Below are 18,159 nucleotides of genomic sequence, written 5' to 3' on the forward strand. Positions count from 1 at the left end.
GGAGGTTTAGTGCTCCTGCCATTGGCCCGTTTGAGTATCTTTATTGGACTTGTTGGAGTATATTAAAAGTCTTTGTGTTTTTGGACTCCGGGCGTTGTTGCCTCTCTTGTTGACTATACGCCTCGGGCACGGGGGTTGCGAGTTTAACCCTACACGCTCACATTTTTATGTTGCTGCACTTGCTGCTATACACACCAATAAAACTATACGTGGCCTATATGACACAATTGTAGCCCTGGAGGCAAAGGGAGTGTGTTTAAACCCGAGTTGACAGCGCTATGGAGTTTGAGGCTTTATATGAAGGCCTTGACAATTTAAGTCCCTGTATGGTTGATTAACTGTGTGTGTTTGTGTGTGTGTGTGTGTGTGTATACAGCCTTCTGTGGATGAAAAAGAGGGTGAGAAAAGTCTTGGATGTCAGTGAGCAGTTTGAAGGGTGAAGGACTCCCCTGATGTTTGTGCATCCCCGGAGCATTCCTCCCCTGCTTCCTCTCTCCTAAACACTCATCCCCTACTTCTGCAAGCAACTACAATGCTGGGAAGAAATGTGTCATTAACAGAGGGAGACCAAAAATAATGTTTATGGGCTTGAGCAGCTCTGAAATCATTTTCCATATCAGTGCAACTGCATGGGCCCTGTGGGGGAGTAAATCTGATTTTCTCCTCCCTGTGCCAATGGGAAACATCATGGGAAAGAAAACAGATTGGATTGTTAAAGAGAGATGGCCTGGTGCAGCTGTGGGCGTCGCTTTGTGTTTGGGTGTGTGTGCAGTGGGTGGGGGAAGAAAGAAAGCAAAAATGTTAAAAGCGGATGTTTAGCATGGAAGCAAATGCGATGGATGAGCTCTGCTATGATAATTGCGATTTTATGTCTCGGGAATAACGACCCGGAACGAAAGAACAGGGCTCCGGAACTGTCTTGTGTAATAGTAGGTCAGTTAACAAGCCCACTGGACAAAAGTTTGGACAGGCAGCAAATGGCTCTCCTTGAGAAGGCCCTGCATATTAAGAGTGTCCTTCACGCCTAAAGCCTGGCATGTTTGGCTCACGTTGGGCACACTTCTACTCCTTTGGCACACACACTACACCAATGCAGTCACACAATGACAGTAAGGTCCTTGCAAAGTCTTAAGCAACACATTTTATAGTACAAATCCATAAGCCGGGGCTGCATGGCCGACGAGTGGTTAGCGCGTAGGCCACACAGCTTGAAGACCGGAGTTCGATTCCACCCTCGGACATCTCTGTGTGGAGTTTGCATGTTCTCCCCGTGCATGCGTGGGTTTTCTTCGGGTACTCCGGTTTCCTCCCACATTCCAAAAACATGCTAGGTTAATTGGCCACTCCAAATTGTCCATAGGTATGAATGTGAGTGTGAATGGTTGTTTGTCTATATGCGCCCTGTGATTGGCTAGGGTGTACCCCGCCTCTCATCCGAAGACAGCTGGGATAGGCTCCAGCATCCACGTGACCCTCGTAAGGATAAGCGGTAGAAAATGAATGAAATACGAAGACTCAAGATAGTCCAAAAGTACCAACCTCAAGTGCCACTTTGGCCAATAGAAAGAGTCAAAGCAACTCCAAATAATGCACAGTGTAGAAATGATGGCACAAGCAAACGGGGCAAAGCACTAATGCTCAGGTCAGCGGGGGCCAGGAGAGGGAGGGAAATTACACAAGTCCGGCACTGAGAATAAAGTGGTAGCCTTCCAAGCAAGCTCCCTGCAAAATGTCAGGCTTGTATATTATCTTAACCAAGAGACAGACGCCTGAGATTGGCTTTAATAGCTAGTGTGGAGGGGCGTCTAATAAATGGGAATAAGGTGGTGCTTGGAGAGTCAACACGGTGTAATGAGCTCACACCAAAGTATAGTGCGTCGGTTTACTTTAATATCTACTTCCTGTGACATCATAAACATTCTCATGAAGGCACCGTTACCCTGTGCAGCTTTTCTTGCTAGGGCTATTAAACTAAATCGGTGTGGTGGGTGTGGGAAGTTGAGTGTACAAGTGCGGGTGGGTGTAAAAAGGAGGTAATGGGCCTTGTCCTGGTCTCGTCCTGTTGCTGTTTCAAATCTGTCCTCCCACTCGCTCCTCTGTCCCAGCATGGAATGTCTACAGTTGAGGCCAGTGACTCAATGCATTGCTTCATGCATTTTCTCATGGAGTGAGCACGACTCTACACAAAGACAAGCTGAAATAGCATTTGCCTTCAAAGTGCAGGTTCTAATGGCGTGTTGACTTATTATTACTATAATAAGTATATTATAATATAATAAATATATTATTACTATTATTACTATACTATTTCTTGTGAACTCTTCTATACTGAAACCGCTGCGCACAAAATTGTGAAAATTTGCCAAAACATGCATCCCTACTGTGTTGGCTGTAACTGTAAGGTTACCAATTGTATTAACTTGAAATTCAATGGCTCATTTCAACAGCTCAATGCACCGTACAAAGCACCCACTAAGTGTAACTTTCGGGCGTGTAGCTGGATCACAGCAAAAGTCGATACACACCTTTAGAGTACTGAGAAGCACATATGTGTCAAATTTGAGCAAGAATGTTTTTGAAAACATGGTAGTCAGCGAGCAAAAACATTGCAGAGGCACGGCTGAGACATTGTCTTTGACCATTTGTCTAATGATTACAGCACTTTAAAGATATTTGTATTTAATGGGAAAAACAATGTCAATATCCCTTTATCCCTACTATCAATGACCGACACACACAAATCCCTAAAAGTCCCGCATTCCACCATCTTCACTTGGTCCCTTACCCATCATCTGGATCTTTCCACTTTCCTCTCCCATCTATTCTTCTTTCAATTGCTTCTCCTGTTCCCTCCCCACCCCCGCAAACACTGACCACATCCACTAAAGTCAGTCCACAGGCATGCAGAGTGGAGAGTGTTGGAGGCGTGTGCTGCTGCCCCCCCCCCCCACCCCTCCACAACACCACCACCCCTGCACCGGGCTCAGTTCCAGGACGAGCCTCCAACTGAAAAACTTGGCCAGTCTTGCTCCCATTCTGTACTCTTTTTGGTCCTCTTGATTCGATCCAACCCCAAGTCATTTACTGCGCTGATCTGGTTTACAGTTCCACCACGAGGCGTGTAGGCAGGAACAACAACGGAGGACATCTGGCATTTGGTGTTGTCTTCTTGCCATGTGACTGAGAGGAAACGTCCACACGGAAACATTATCAGGTCAAAATAGCAAAATTCAGCTTTCATTCCGGGTGACCTGAAACGATATTTTTTAAAAGAGCCGCCGATGGGAAAAATCTGAAGTTCCATATGGGCACCACTGCTTATTAAAACGATGACGCCAGTGACTGGGGCTGTTCACAGCTCTGTACAGCTTATTCTGACCTGGGTCATGGGTCATGAGCCATTGAACAGAGAAGATGTACCAACAGTTCTAGTAGATATGATTCTGTGTCACCCAATCAAAGGACAGCAGTGTGTTTAGTGCCAACCTTCAGGAACTGCACGGCTGGTACCCCCCTAAGAACAGATGCCAAGCAGTGTTTTGGGTCCTCTTTACATCTTGTAAAGCTTGTGTGACTATTGTGAGGAGAAATCTGGCCACCAATTGAGTTAATGTGTTCAAGATGACTGTTCCGAAGGAAATCATCCTCTAACCCACCCCCACTACTGTAGTAGTAGTAGCCATTTCAAATTCCTGGTGTTTTATTGTGAGGAAGTAGATGCTGGGTTAGTCAGCGGCCCTCTTGGGTGGTGTGCACAGTCTGTCCGAGGCTGCTGATGTCTACAGTTGCCTGATTCCATCCAGTGTCATGAGCATTGATGAAGGAATCTGTGGAAAGTCTTAGGTGTCTGAAGTCTGAATATTGGGAAGTCTGAGAGAATCCTACCAAGCCGCTGTGATGTTTTTACTTGGTAAGTCACTATTATTTACCCTTAATGTTTGATTAACATCTGTTTTGAAATAGTTGAGCCATTTGGTTAGGAAATGACAAGTCTGTACATTCCTAATGGTTTGAAAGGGAAAACAAAACTGACGGAACGGAACAGTTCTGGCATGATTTGTCAGATACTATTAAACAGATACTGCACCAAGTTGAATTTCAGCATTGGAAATAATAAAACATGAATGTGGATCCTTGTTGACTTTCAGCCATTTAATGATTTCATTTGTTTGTTAGTGGACAGTATGATGCATGTTTTACACTGTTTTCATACATAATGCATAACCAAATTCCCACATATAGTCAATCACGTGACTGCATATATTTGATTGTGTAAACCCTGAACCACTGTACACCAAAATGTGCAAATTGGTTAAAACATGCACCCCTCCTGTGTTGCTTGTGCTATTATTTTTCTGACAAATACACCACATGGTGATGATGTTCTTAAAACCCACAGTCATCAGACTGGCTTACAATTTCCATTAATTGTAATTAATTAATAGGTATGAATGTGAGTGTCAATGATTGTTTGTCTATATGTGCCCTGCGATTGGCTGATTGGCGACCAGTCCAGGGTGTACCCCGCATCTCGCCCAAAGACAGCTGGGATAGGCTCCATCATAAACATTCTCACCCTTGTGAGGATAAGCGGCATAGAAAATAGATGGATGGACCACACAATTTGATGCACGTCCTTAGAGGATTGTCCAGGACAATGTGAAAAATCTGAGTTGAAAAATCTGACCACCTTCAAGCAAATATAGGATATCTAGATTCCACATTTGCTGGGTTCTTCTAAACGAATCTGACCACAACCAAAAAGGGGTGCCACAAATGTCACTAGGACCGCCATTGGGTGCCCGTTTTTTGTCCTAATGTAGTAAATTTGAGTGTACATAGTCTTCACAATGGAAAGATAATGTGTGTGTGTGTGTGTGTGTGTCTACCTCGTATCACTCCTCTTTGCTGCTCGATGATGATCACCCATGCGGTCACACCTGCAATTTTCCCATCATCTCTTGTCAACATCACATCTGTGGTCGTCTGTCAAGACACATCACTTGGTCCCTTCAGGCGGCCATCTGCAGAGGAGACAAGGGTTTGGATCGTTTTTCAGAAACAAAGAAATGATGTGATGCTTTTTAATACAGACACATTAGAGGTTCTCCGGTTTGTGAAGGAAGTAAATCTCTCTAACATTTACAAGAACAATAACTTATAGATGGCTGCTTGTTACTGTTGCAGCTAGTTTTTATTACCGCGACTTAACAAGAATTCCTTTATATCCTATTATTGTATAATACCTTGTTAAGACGGCAAACATGCAACATGGCATTAATGGGCAGGAATGCTCATCAGAGCAGATTAGTGACCCAAACAGCCTTCCAGTTGATTGGCTTTAGGAGAAAATGCGCAAGCTATGAGCCGCACAGGGTCTTTGGTGGGGTTTTAAGGTAGGGTGACCAAATGCATCAGCCCACTGCTGGTGTAATGGCGTAGCATCCAGTCTCCTTGCCTGAAGCGCTGGTTCTCTTTTGTTCCCATGACAACTGAGCCTTTATCCTCCCTGCCTGCTGCTCACTGCGAGCTGTCCATGGGGGCCTCCAGTCCAGCTCCATATGAATATGTGTGATGTTGTGAACAAACTGGGCTTCGTTGTCATTGTCATCGTACATCCATTCAACAGCGCCTCCTCCAGGTGTTTGTTTTTGACATACATTACATCCCTCAGCAAACGTTCTTTTTAAGTATATCTTCACAACAGATAATACCGCAGATGGAAATTGGATATACCTTAGAGTAGTCAGTGTACAGTTTGTATATTACTATCCACTGAAAATGACCTGACATTATTGTCGAAATGGCAACACAAGTGAGTACCAAGGTAATTGTGTCTTATCGTCCAGCATGGTGGTGGTAGCAGGATTTGGTGAGCATCTCCTCCCAAAGTTCTCCAACAAGTTTTCCAAGCTGTCTTGCCGAAAAAGCTGAAGGTGATGGAGTCTCCTGCCCTAAACCCAGTTTGACGAACTCCCCTGATGACCCAGTGATGTCGTCATGGGAGTGGAACGGGATTCAAGTCACAACATGTTTTGTGAATTCCATGCCCGAAAGGCAGTGCTACATAACAGTGGTCTTCTTCTTCTTTCTCTTCTGGGCTTTTCCCTTCAGGGGTCGCCACAGCAAATCATTCATCCAACCCTGTCTTGCTCACACCAACTACCCTCATGTCCTCCTTCACTACATCCATAAACCTCCTCTTTGGTCTTCCTCTACGCCTCCTACCTGGCAGCACTAAACGCAGCATCCTTCTACCAATATATTCACTATCTCTCCTCTGGACATGTCCCAACCATCTCAGTCTGGCCTCTCTGACTTTATCTCCAAGGCCTCTAACATGTAATGTCCCTCTGATGTACTCCTTCCTGATCTTATCCATCATGGTCATTCCCAATGAGAACCTAAGCATCCTCATCTCTGCTACCTCCAGTTCTGCTTCCTGTATTTTCCTCAGCGGCACTGTCTCTAGACCAAACAACATGGCTGGTCTCACCACAGTTTTCTTCACCTCCTTTTCACAATCTCCATTGGTCTGAGCAAGTACTTAAAATTCTCCACTTGCTGTATCTCTTCTCCCTGTAACCTCACTCTTCCACTTGGGTCCCTCTCATTCACACACATATACTCCGTCTTGCTGCGGCTAATCTTCATCCCTCGTTTCCAGGGCAAACCTCCACTCTTCTAGCACTAAATACACTTCGGACACATTTTAGACATTCGCTGTCAGGTGTATTCATTTGTGTTGCCAGCTATTTAGACAATGATGGCTGTGTTGAGTCCATCTATACTGCAATACAAGCAGAGTACTGACACTATATCCAAGTGGAGGAGATAAAACACTTCCTGAAAAGTGAGGGCTGTACTCACTTTTTGTGAGATCTTTGCACATGTGACTTAGGATGGCACAGAATGAGAGGTGTCTACACCCCATGTGTTTCCTTCTGCTTTAATTCTCTAATAGGATTATTCCCCATCGCTGTAAGGGATCGGCACCAAATCAGTGCCTATACAAGTGCGCCACTCAAGAGAATCGGAGCTCAAAAATAGAACATCTACGAGGAACGGGCTTGGTGTCAGAATTCTACTTAATAAGCAACCGAATGTGGAAAGTACCACACTGAAGTTCTGATGGCCTCGACTACACCTGTTCTGTTCCTGTTTGGCTCACAAACCTGCAGCCTCAGCAAACCAAGGGGAGCTTGGATCAGTTTTTACAACCTGCACTTTCTCACCAACACCTCGGATTCATTAAGCTTCAAACTGTCAGAGAAGGGAGCAGATCCCAGAGGACGCTGACTTAAGTGACATGATGAGGATTCAACATGTCAGGGCTATACTGCGGTCCAGATTTGAGGACAGGGTGTCACCATCCAGATTGGGTTACTTGAGAGAGTCACGTCCTGCTTTTCCTCCTCCTTTCTTGACATCCAGACACCTCCTTTCCATGTTTTCCTCCTTGTCTTCCTCACAGAGACACCTTGCTCCCTTGTTGTGCACCAAAAAAGGCCTTGCTGTCACTCCCAATGTCTCTCTAACCCTTTCTTTCTCACTGGGCTGACGTTGTTAATAATGCAGGAGGATTAGCTGATTTATGTGAGCCGCAGGCACTGAGCTTGGCTTGGGTACCTGGGGGGGAAAATAAGGCAGAAACCAGGCCGGGATAGTGGCAGCGTCATACCAGGAAGTTCTGGGTGTCTGAATGATGGGGGCTGGATGCTTGCCTGCCTGGCAACCATGCTCGTCTTAATCCATCCCCCACTGTCCTCAACCCCTCCCCTGCACATCCCTGTCTTCTTCTGAGGTCTGACAGGATTGCACCGCAGACACATGGGTGATTTGAGGTGGCACTAGAGATGGAGGCGATAAGGTAGAAACCAGAAAAGCAAAGGACACTGCAGTGGGTCAGCAGACTGAATCACAATAGACTCTCTTACATCCTGCATCGCTTCCGTCCTGATATTAAGCTACTAAGCTAACTGCAGCCACAAGATGGAGCAAATATTGAGCAGGAATTGAGAAAGCCCTGACAATGGCTCTTTTAAGACCCACGTTATTTGTATATACTGTCGCTGTGTTTGAGTTATCACGGATTACTGATGAGCTGTCAATGTGATGACCATGGCTGAAGTCGAATGCTGTGCTAGCATTAGCATCAAACTAGCTCGGGAAATATTTTCAACACCACAATATAGCTATCTGATTTCTCAAATTTATTATGCATTGTGTAAAGCTATGGCAGGAGGAACATCAAACTAAAAACACGAAATGAATACAGAGCCACCATCTTGCTTGGTGGACTTCATTTCTCAGAGAAGTATGAACATTAGCACTCAATAAAGTTATCAGATCTTACTGTTATGCATTCCCACATAGAATCCGCATTTGGGAACAAATATGAGGTGAAAGTAGGAAAATAAAAAATAAAATAAAAAATAGATCCATCTGTGCATTGGACGCTAGATGGTGTGTTCAAGGGTTGTCAAACAAAGTAGGTCATGTTGCGCTTGCATGAAACATTCAAAAACTGGGGGATTTCTAACTATTAATTACAGTATTGTAATCAAATAATATTTATTGTAATATAATTATTAATTTCTACATATGTTAAGTACTGTATTTTAAAATAGAAATGAATTGTAATGCTGCAAGATAAAATGTGTTTTATGTATTTTCATTTGTACATTTCAATAAGGAAAGGTGCATTGTAGCAAATATTTTATAATAATTATTTCTGAATGTTCATAAATAGGCTTTTATACTCACAAACATGTAGAATTTAAAACCAGTGTCATAAATAAACAAATCTTACCTTGAGCTGACATTATAATCAAAAAAGCATGCTTGTGTCAGTGTGAGAGGTCTCACTCACATTTTGTATTTGTTGAACCTTTGTGGATGAGTTTAAGAGCAACTAAGCTAATAATAAAGAAAAATAGTAATGCAAAAATATTATTTCTGACTGTATATTATTATTTTTTTTAATAATGGCCGATCTTTCCAAAATTGATATCCCTTCAAATAAATGAGATTAAGTTATTGTTGGTGTTGTGCATTGAATCGTTTACCATAAAGAGATTTCCCCTACTTATTATAGATAAAAACGCATTTCTATCAGTGATTAAATGTGATTAATTCCAAGTTAACACTGACAAAATGTGACTAATCATGATTAAATATTTTAATTGATGCAAAGCCCTAAACATTTGAAGAAAAGAAACCTAGAAACCATTCAAATGTAGTAAATTTGAACAATAAATCCCTTGTTTATCACAGTTAATTGGTTTCAGGCTTAATTGTGAAAAAGTGAATTTCTGCAAAGTTTAGTTCGAGCAAAGACAACCTTCTAAGTACATTTTTAGCATGATTAGAGCCCCCTAGAAATGAAGTAACACCCCTATAGTCAACTTTACATTCATATTATCATTCATATATATCTGAAACTGACCTGTGTAGAATACTGAATATCATTTAGAGCGTCTTTAAATGCGTCATGCAAATGAATGTCTTTTATTAGTTATTTTAGTTATGCTTGAAAGGCTTAATTTAGGGGAAAAATACATATATTTTATTTTACTACAGGCTGTTTTCAACCACCAAACAGCACAATTTATTCATAAATATATCTTTGAAAAACAAAATTTGAAACCTAAAGTTGTGAGGGATGACTATGATTAAACTGCAACATGTAATCTATACTTTGTTCTATCCAGTAAATATGCATACTGTTATGATTGACTGATTCGGCAGTATAGAAATACATGTTTGTTTGATTATTGTACATGGGAGTGTTCTGCAAATTGCTGCCCACTTGTGGTCAGCATCAGTGCAAGTATGTGCATATGTGGCATGTTCATACATATACATGGCGTGTGACTTGGGTGGGGCTGTGCATACAGGGCACTAGTGCAGTAATGGCAATGCACTTTAAGCTATTGTTAATGTGTGTGTTTTCTCTGGCTTGCCCAGCAATGCATAATCGACAATCAGGCCCCAAGTCCCGTCCATGTACAGCGTTGTTACAAATGGTCAATTACTCATCATATAGTCTTGTTAAGCACACAGTAGCCAGGGACAGATTGCTGTGCTGGTGCAATCATTATGGTGGGGAACAAGGGAAGTCAGGAAGGAACAGGCGGACAATGGCTATTGTTAATAGCATGTGGCCTACATTTTTTACTCATAGCAATACGTTATAGCAAATAAGTATTTTTTTGTGGTAACTTTGAGCTAGTTTGCATGTTTACGTAATCAGTTTAGCAAACAGAAAAAACCCATCAAAGATTTGAAAAAAATAACAATGTAGAACAAGCAGAAGATGCAGAGGAGATAAAAACAAACTGCAATGCAGCATTATCCTGATTGCATGCACCCTTGTTCGTATATTTGTTGTGGCGCCCTCTGATTAAAAATTAGCATCAAGTCTTATCTGGAAAATGTTCACAGCAACAATCCCAGGAATTGTTACTTGTTCCTCACCGAAAAAAGAAACAAAAAACTGGGGTTTCCAAAACTTAGTTCCGGGTAAAAGCAGTTATCCTCAATCCTCATATAATATACACGCCCTACAGTGTTGCCTTTGCTATTATTTTTCTGACAAATACACCAAATGGGGAGCTCACACCAAAGTTTGCCCCGTATAAATTGGATTTATCTGACCGCACACCGCTCATTGTGCTCTTCAAAGTACCAGCTGTAACTTTAGGGTGCTTCACTGAATCACCACAAAAATTGGCAGACACCTTTAGGGGACTTACAGGCACATGTCTGTAAAATTGAACCAAAATTGGTTGAAAAACATGGCTGCCATCAAGTAAAACGCATCAAAAAAGGCCACCTATTAGTCATTGACCATTTGTCAAATGATTAGAAAACTCTGAGGATATATCTATAGGATCTATAGGAAGGATATATCTACTACATGTTTTTTTTTCTCTACGACATGTTTGCTTGCATGTCTTCTGAAACATTTTGAGAATAACGGTATATACGATACATAATACATATACATATACACACACACATATATATATATATATTGATAGATGTGATGTAACTGTTTGGGTCCCAGGGAGGAAGCACATTTGTATTTTGAGGCTTAAGCTAAAATAAATTAGAACCTTAGTTAGCATTATTAATCCGTTCCAGAAAGTCCAACTCCAACCGAAACCTACTCTAACCCAATCATTTTTTCCCGTATAATCCAATTAATCCGTTCCAGAGCTGCAAAATTGTTAACACAAAACACATTGCTATATTTTAACAATTACATGCAGAAAACTATTTGAAATACATATAAATGATGAATGAACATTTAAGATTACTTTTACCTTCACTGAAAACATGATTGACAAAGACATTGATGTGGCAGCAAGATCAACACGGACAGCACATGTCTGTATTTTGCTATGAATCCTTTCTTGAATTCAATAGTGTTTCTCACCTCAAGTCTATGTTTTTCTTGTATTTACGGCTTTACATTGCAAGTGCCAGCAGTTGATAAAGAAGGTGAGAAACAATACTGAATTCAAGAAAAAAACACCCTCAAAAACACAAAGGTAGTATCCATGTCATATTGCTGTCTTTGTCAATAATCACGTTGTCATTGAAGGCAAAAATAAATAAATGAATAAATAAATGTAAATGTAAATAAATAAATGTTCATTTGTTAAATGTTCAAAATGTGCTTTGTGTTAACATTTTTGAAACTTGTGGCATAACTGTTTGTTAACCAAAACTACAGCGTCAACTGCTGATGATGTCATCGATGGGCAACGGAGCTTGGATGTTTAGTGATGAAAAAAAGACATTTGGACTCATGCACTGTATTAACACTGTATACTAAGCGGAAAATACACCCTAACCGAAGCAAAATTTGCTAACCAAAAACCATGCTAACGAGGGCGGATGCTAACCAAGGTTCCACTGTCAGTCTGAACGGTGAGATATGGGGCATTTTAGAATGACATAACTTGGACTTGGAGAGATGGGACACTGGGATAAAATTCCAAGGAGGCAAGAAAAATGTCTAAATTTAACCTGAAGTAAAAAAAAGTCTGATTCCTGCTGTGAAATGGAAAGAGAAGTGGAACAGAGCAATGAGGAAGATTGAGGGTGGATGGAAAGCAAAGGATAATGGATAGAGAGGACGCTGGGGAACAGAAAGTGTGTGAGAGCAAGAGGGAGAGAGCCTGGAAAAGTGTGTGCTCAGCTGTGAGATGAGACCTCTGTGTGTCCACGGGGAGAGATGGGGGGGGGGGGGGGGGACTCTACTGTCAGTGTTACGCTCTCATCCCTCCCTCCCACATGCGTTCATTCACCCTCTCTCTAAGGCGGCATTCAAAACCAGAGCTTAATGACTCCGGAAACGCTTCTGAATCAATGTGTCATTGTTATCTTAATTTTTTTTTCTAAGCATGTTTTCTCTCTGTACTTGACAGGAAGTGGATTGATGGGAAATTCCTCCGCCTCCTTCATGGGGACCTTCCTGGCTAGTAGTCTGGGCTCTCCTCCTTCCCATCCGTCACATCATTCCCGGCCGCCCTCCTCACCTTCCTCACCCTCCTTCCGGGGTGGACCCCATTCCAGCGCCTCGCAAATCTGGTTCTCCCATTCGCATGAAGGTATCTCATAGCACACTTACGTTCGGCTATGTATTGGCTCTGATCTGCGCCCAAACACGGAACACTTTCCTTTGGCACGATTGGAATTCCTTTCTGTAATAAAGACATGTGTTTTAATTAATCATAAGTAATTAATGACACTAAATCATCAGAATGGCTCAAATAGGACTGTAAATAATGCACAAAGTCAAGAAAATTGCAGTAATACAGCAGACATGCAAACGGGCTGCACTGTGTGGCCCAGGAGAGGGCACCCAAGTCCAGCATGGTATAAATGACCTCCCACCAGCCTGATGTCTAATTCTGGCTAGCTATAGCTATTTTTTGGGCTCGCTTTTCATCAAAGCACATCTTATAATCGTCAGGCACCCACCCTTTTATTTAGGCACCAAAATAGGACTATCATGTTTGCAAGGGGAAAAGTTTGTGCCACAGTTTTCTGGCTTGGGGGACGTAAGAGTCAAAAGTTCAGCCAAGGAATCTTTGCGGTACTCTTGCCGCGCGTCAGTTGGAATGTCACTGGAGGCACACAGCCCGTAAATTGGGGCCGAGTAAAAAGGTTGCCGCGATTGTAGACCGTTCAGCTGGTGCTCCCCTCCTTAAAAACATGGTCGCACACATGTGACACGTGCAAGGTGAATGAAAACACACATGCTTGGAAAATCAGATAAACACATTTTCTGAAAGGAAGCAATAAAAATATAAATAATCCGTTCCAGAGTCAACTTGCCACCACTATAAACCTTTTTGAAATGTATTTTAGCATTCTTACGTACAGGTCTAAAAAGAAGCTAACTGCTGTACTGTAAAAAAAAATACATTTCCGACATGGTTTTCCCGATTGTCTCTGATTTATGTAGTTCCATGTATTTCTTTCAAATGTACTTCATCAAATTAGTCTTAGATGTTGTTTGTATTTATTTACTCAGTAGTGAAGTGACATCATGCCTTATTGGATGCCATTTTGTGTATTAAAGACATTGCACCAGCATCTGGAGCCAACGGGCCGATGCTACAGTTACGCTTCAAGCGAGCGTTAGCCATCCAAAACATTTTCTCTCAAAATGAACACCAGTGTTCCTTTCCACCAGTTTGATTGTCCAAGACATTTGATTTCTGTGGAAAAGCAGACTAATATTAATAAGAGTGATGATAACAATGCCAAGCCTAATAAAAGTAATGGAGGTGATTATGAGTAGGATTATTACTCAGTAGGCAATGGAGGCCATTATCTGTATTGCGGTTTAATAGCATGTAACGCACTGAGGGTATGATTGAATCCAGACTGTTCATCAACCACATTCAGCTGTTCTCTCCTCAAGATAATTGCATATTGTCTTTTTTGTGTGCCTGTTTTGCATAAAAAGCAAGTTGTCAAAACGAGCGGAACAATTACCAGCAATGGCGCCTCCTTTCTCCAGGTATGGGCAGGACCCCTACCAGCAGCAAGGAAGGCACTCTAAAGATGTTCTCTCCATCGCTTTCTTTTTTTTTATTGCAGTGTCTTTGTATGCAAATTAGGAGTCTAAAATGATTGTGAGTTTCTCCAGTTTGGGTTTGTTCTGTGGTCAGAGCCATAAATCGTAGACATACATTTCCAGGCAGGGGGTGCTGGAGCCTATCCCAGCTGTCTTCGGGCAAGAGGCGGGGTACACCCTGGACTGGTCACCAGCCAATCACAGGGCACATATAGACAAACAACCATTCACACTCACATTCATACCTATGGACAATTTGGAGTCACCAATTAACCTAGCATGTTTTTGGAATGTGGGAGGAAACCGGATTACCCGGAGAAAACCCACGCATGCACGGGGAGAACATGCAAATTCCACACAGAGATGGCTGAGGGTGGAATCGAACTCGGGTCTCTGAGCTGTGTGGCCTGCATGCTAACCACAAAAGACCAGTTGTTTTATATTCTAGATATTGATCTATGCAAACCAACAGGTGGCGCCAAACACGTTCTCCCTAAGCGAATCAAAGCTTTTCTTCCTGTCACTCACAAAGTATATTACACTATATGGCACTGATGGATATCATTTGACATTCATCACAAACACCATCATGCGCAAGTGTAAAGTATCTAAATAATCAGGATATGTCACTCAATCTTTGTTTTATTTGTTATGCCACTGCTGAGTCTCACAATTTTTTCCAGTATTTCCCCCCTCAATTTCCGTGAAGTATTTCCCTCGTCGTCTTCCCACCAACCATGATTCCAATGTAATCAAGGCTGTTTAGATACGGATGCCACATTCATGAATGACTTGGCATTGACCTTCTATGGTGAAGTGGAGGTGTGGAAAGGGTGTAACTTGAGGCGGAGTTGCATACGCACACTTCTCCTCAAGGTGGAATCTATAAACCACAAATTGTGCGAATGTGTGCGTATGCCATTTTTTATAGGTCGACGTCAGATTTTTATGGATGAGGCCCCTGGAATGTTGCAAAAAAAAAGTCTGAAAGGTTGTTAGGAAGTTAACAAAAGAGGAGTTATGATGCTAATTTTAAGGAGTCATCAAACAAAATCAAATGCTATATTACATATAATCTACAAGTTGATCAAAAAATCATAAAAAGAGGTCATCTTCTATCCAGGCCAATGCTGTACATGAAATTTAGAGACGTGAAAGGATTTCATTAAGTGCACACATGCTTGAGAAATTCCAATGTCTGGTTATTAACAGCCAAGAGTCAGAATGGCACCCCCGATGAGCCACAAGAGTTATAAACTATAGATAAAAAAAGTTATAAAGAGTGGAAAAGTTGTGTGTCTGAAATATGGGCCCAATGTGCATAAAATGGTTAATTATTTTCATATCTGCCCGTGGGTTGCTTGGGGCCGCTAGAAAAATGGCCAACAGGCGTCGAGTCTCACTTGAATTTCGACCAATTTGTGATTCAAGATGGAACACACACAAAACATAAACTTTATCTTTTCTGGTCACAGTTCCTCCAACAGGATGTCTGTGCCAATCATAAGTTGGCTGGCGGGGCTGAGCGGCCGATAAAATATGCTGGCGAACTGTGACAACTGCTTTGTTGTGGTTGTGAAGTACATAAATAAAGAAAATGGCAAAAGCAGCCCAGTTTGACGAAAATCATTCATATCGCCGGCACCACTTGATTCATAGCGAGTGTTCCCGCTTCTTGTTCTCATCTCTTAGGATTTTGATCCCCCCCCCCCCCCCCCCCCGCCCTACAAAAAACAAAGTCTGTTTCAATCTCAACTCGTTGAATTACATCCATGCCGACCTCAGCAATGACACAACTCCTTTGGGCAGCATTATTCTGCTCAATACAACACTGGCATGGAAACAGAAGTTCAGAACATTCAGGGAGAGCCCTGAAAGCCCGTGTCTCAAGCATCATTTTCACATGCATACTATTTATCCAGTAGGAAGCACCATGTGAGTCAATGATGGAGATTGAACTAACCTACCATAACAAAAATTGTAACAATCAGACCACGTGGAAGGCAATTATGAAAGTTATCATTTACAGTATAAAGGTAGTCATGTGGTCTTGTCCTGTCTGTTGACCAAACCCAAAATGAAAAAAAGGTCGGGGACGATCAGACCATATGGAAGGTACAGTCGTTCCATCAGTTATACATTTCCAACCGTTGGGTACGCCAATGGAGTCAATATCAACATGACCCTGACCCTTAACCCTCATATCACTTCTCAAGGATTGTTGACCATGTGAATTTGAGTAATGACTGTCTGATTGGTAATGGTGTGGAGCAGTCTTCATTGGGCGTGTGATGAAACATCTTGCTTCATAACATCAGTCTATTTCTTGTGCCCTCTATCAATGAGAAAGTGATTCAAAAAATCAAGTCTGGTCTTTTCAATAAGGCTACCTGTCACCTCAATGAGGCACTCTTAATAATTGACAAAGCGACACATGGGCCTCTTTAGAGTGTGATATCCCTCATACACAATTAATTGTAAATACACAATTATTGTAGAAGTCTGACCTTGTGGAGTTGGATTATTTAACATTCGTGTTGCTTGGCTCTGCCCACATCCTATGGCATGGGCTAAAATCATCACCCATCTGTCTATTGTCTAATTTCCATTTGGGCTCATTTGGGCTCACTTGGTCGAAGTCAAAATACAAACATTGGTATTCTCCCAAAATGGCCAACTTCCTGTTTGTTTTCCAACATGGGTTCTTGAGACATTTTGTGCTTTGCTTCATGATCAACGACTCCACCAAATTTCATGAAGACCTGTGAAACAAATGGCAGGGGATATTTTTTTCAAAATTTATAGTAGGAGCAAGCAGGTCAATTTGGGGTGGTCACATTTGGAAGCTGCAAAATATTGTTTGAGGTTGGATTCCTATTTTCAATGAGATGTGACGATCCATCCATTTTCTATACCGCTTATCCTCATTCTCATAGGCTGGAGCCTATCCCAGCTGTCTTCAGTCAAGGAATGGGGTACACCCTGGACTGGTCGCTAGCCAATCACAGGGCACATATAGACAAACAACCATTCACACTCACATTCATACCTATGGACAATTTGGAGTCGCCAATTAACCTAGCATGTTTTTGGAATGTGGGAGGAAACCAGGAGAAAACCCACGCATGCACGGGGAGAACATGCAAACTCCACACAGAGATGCCCAAGCGGAGAATCAAAACCAGGTCTTTCCAACATGCTAACCACGGCCCCAGATCTGCAGTCAAATTATGAGACTTTGATGGTCAATGGCAAAGTCAGAAACTTCACCACCATTCCACACCCATCACGTGTGTTTACATTTATACGGTTCACAACGTATGTTGGTCTGCCTGTCTTACATACTTCCATCGAATTTGATGTTGGTATGAAAAATCCCCTACAAGGAGTCACCAGTGGATGAGACACATTCTGGAAGTGGCATAGGCATAATTTCAAGGTCTCGTCTTCATCCTAAATACCAACTTTGGAGCCGAGTTATTGACGTTTACACTTTTGTTCCAAGTTAAAAGCAAAGTTAGAATTAAAGGATCAAAGTTTGTTGCTATGCTCCGCCCACATCTTATAGACCACCTAAAATTCTTGGCAATATATCATCACCCAGCTGTGTAGTCTCTGTTGATTTGCGTTCACTTGGGCTCACTTGGTCAAAATCTCCAGGATTAGTTCATCGAAATAGAAACTTGCAAAATTGCAGCCGAAAACCAAAACGTCTGACTTCCTGTTTGTTTTGGAACATGGGCTCTTCAGACTTTTTCAAGTTTCCTGGCATGATTGACATCTCCACCAAATTTTGAGATGATCCATGAAAATGGTGGCAGTGGCTATTTTTTTCAAAATTTTAAGGGTACACCACTGAGTGAGCTTTCGGTATCTGTTTTCATGGCCTCTGAAATATCACATTTTTCTCCGGACTTGATAAGCTTGCAAATTTTGGTGAGTTTTTATGCATGTTAAGGACCTAAAAAAACCTGAGGAAAATGGCAGAATGACATCATATTGAGAAGATCACTATAAAAATAGGTTGATGTATTCAAAGCTGTCATGAAAAACAGCCA

General features: G+C 42.0%; 1 protein-coding gene across 5 annotated transcripts in view; it reads left to right on the plus strand.

The window, feature by feature from the left end:
- LOC131102673 (BAH and coiled-coil domain-containing protein 1) overlaps window positions 1-18,159 on the plus strand; it is a 67,727-nt gene that overhangs the window by 24,144 nt on the left and 25,424 nt on the right. For 4 of the 5 annotated variants that reach the window (XM_058048126.1, XM_058048129.1, XM_058048127.1 and 1 more), the window contains exon 3: window positions 12,441-12,623. In XM_058048126.1, coding sequence (XP_057904109.1) covers window positions 12,441-12,623 — 183 coding nt within the window. Of the gene's footprint in view, window positions 1-12,440; window positions 12,624-15,852; window positions 18,038-18,159 lie in introns of those variants that run through there. The other variant, XM_058048130.1, reaches the window with a different exon arrangement.

This window comes from Doryrhamphus excisus, chromosome 15, assembly GCF_030265055.1.
Source record: "Doryrhamphus excisus isolate RoL2022-K1 chromosome 15, RoL_Dexc_1.0, whole genome shotgun sequence".
Lineage (NCBI taxonomy): Eukaryota > Metazoa > Chordata > Actinopteri > Syngnathiformes > Syngnathidae > Doryrhamphus > Doryrhamphus excisus.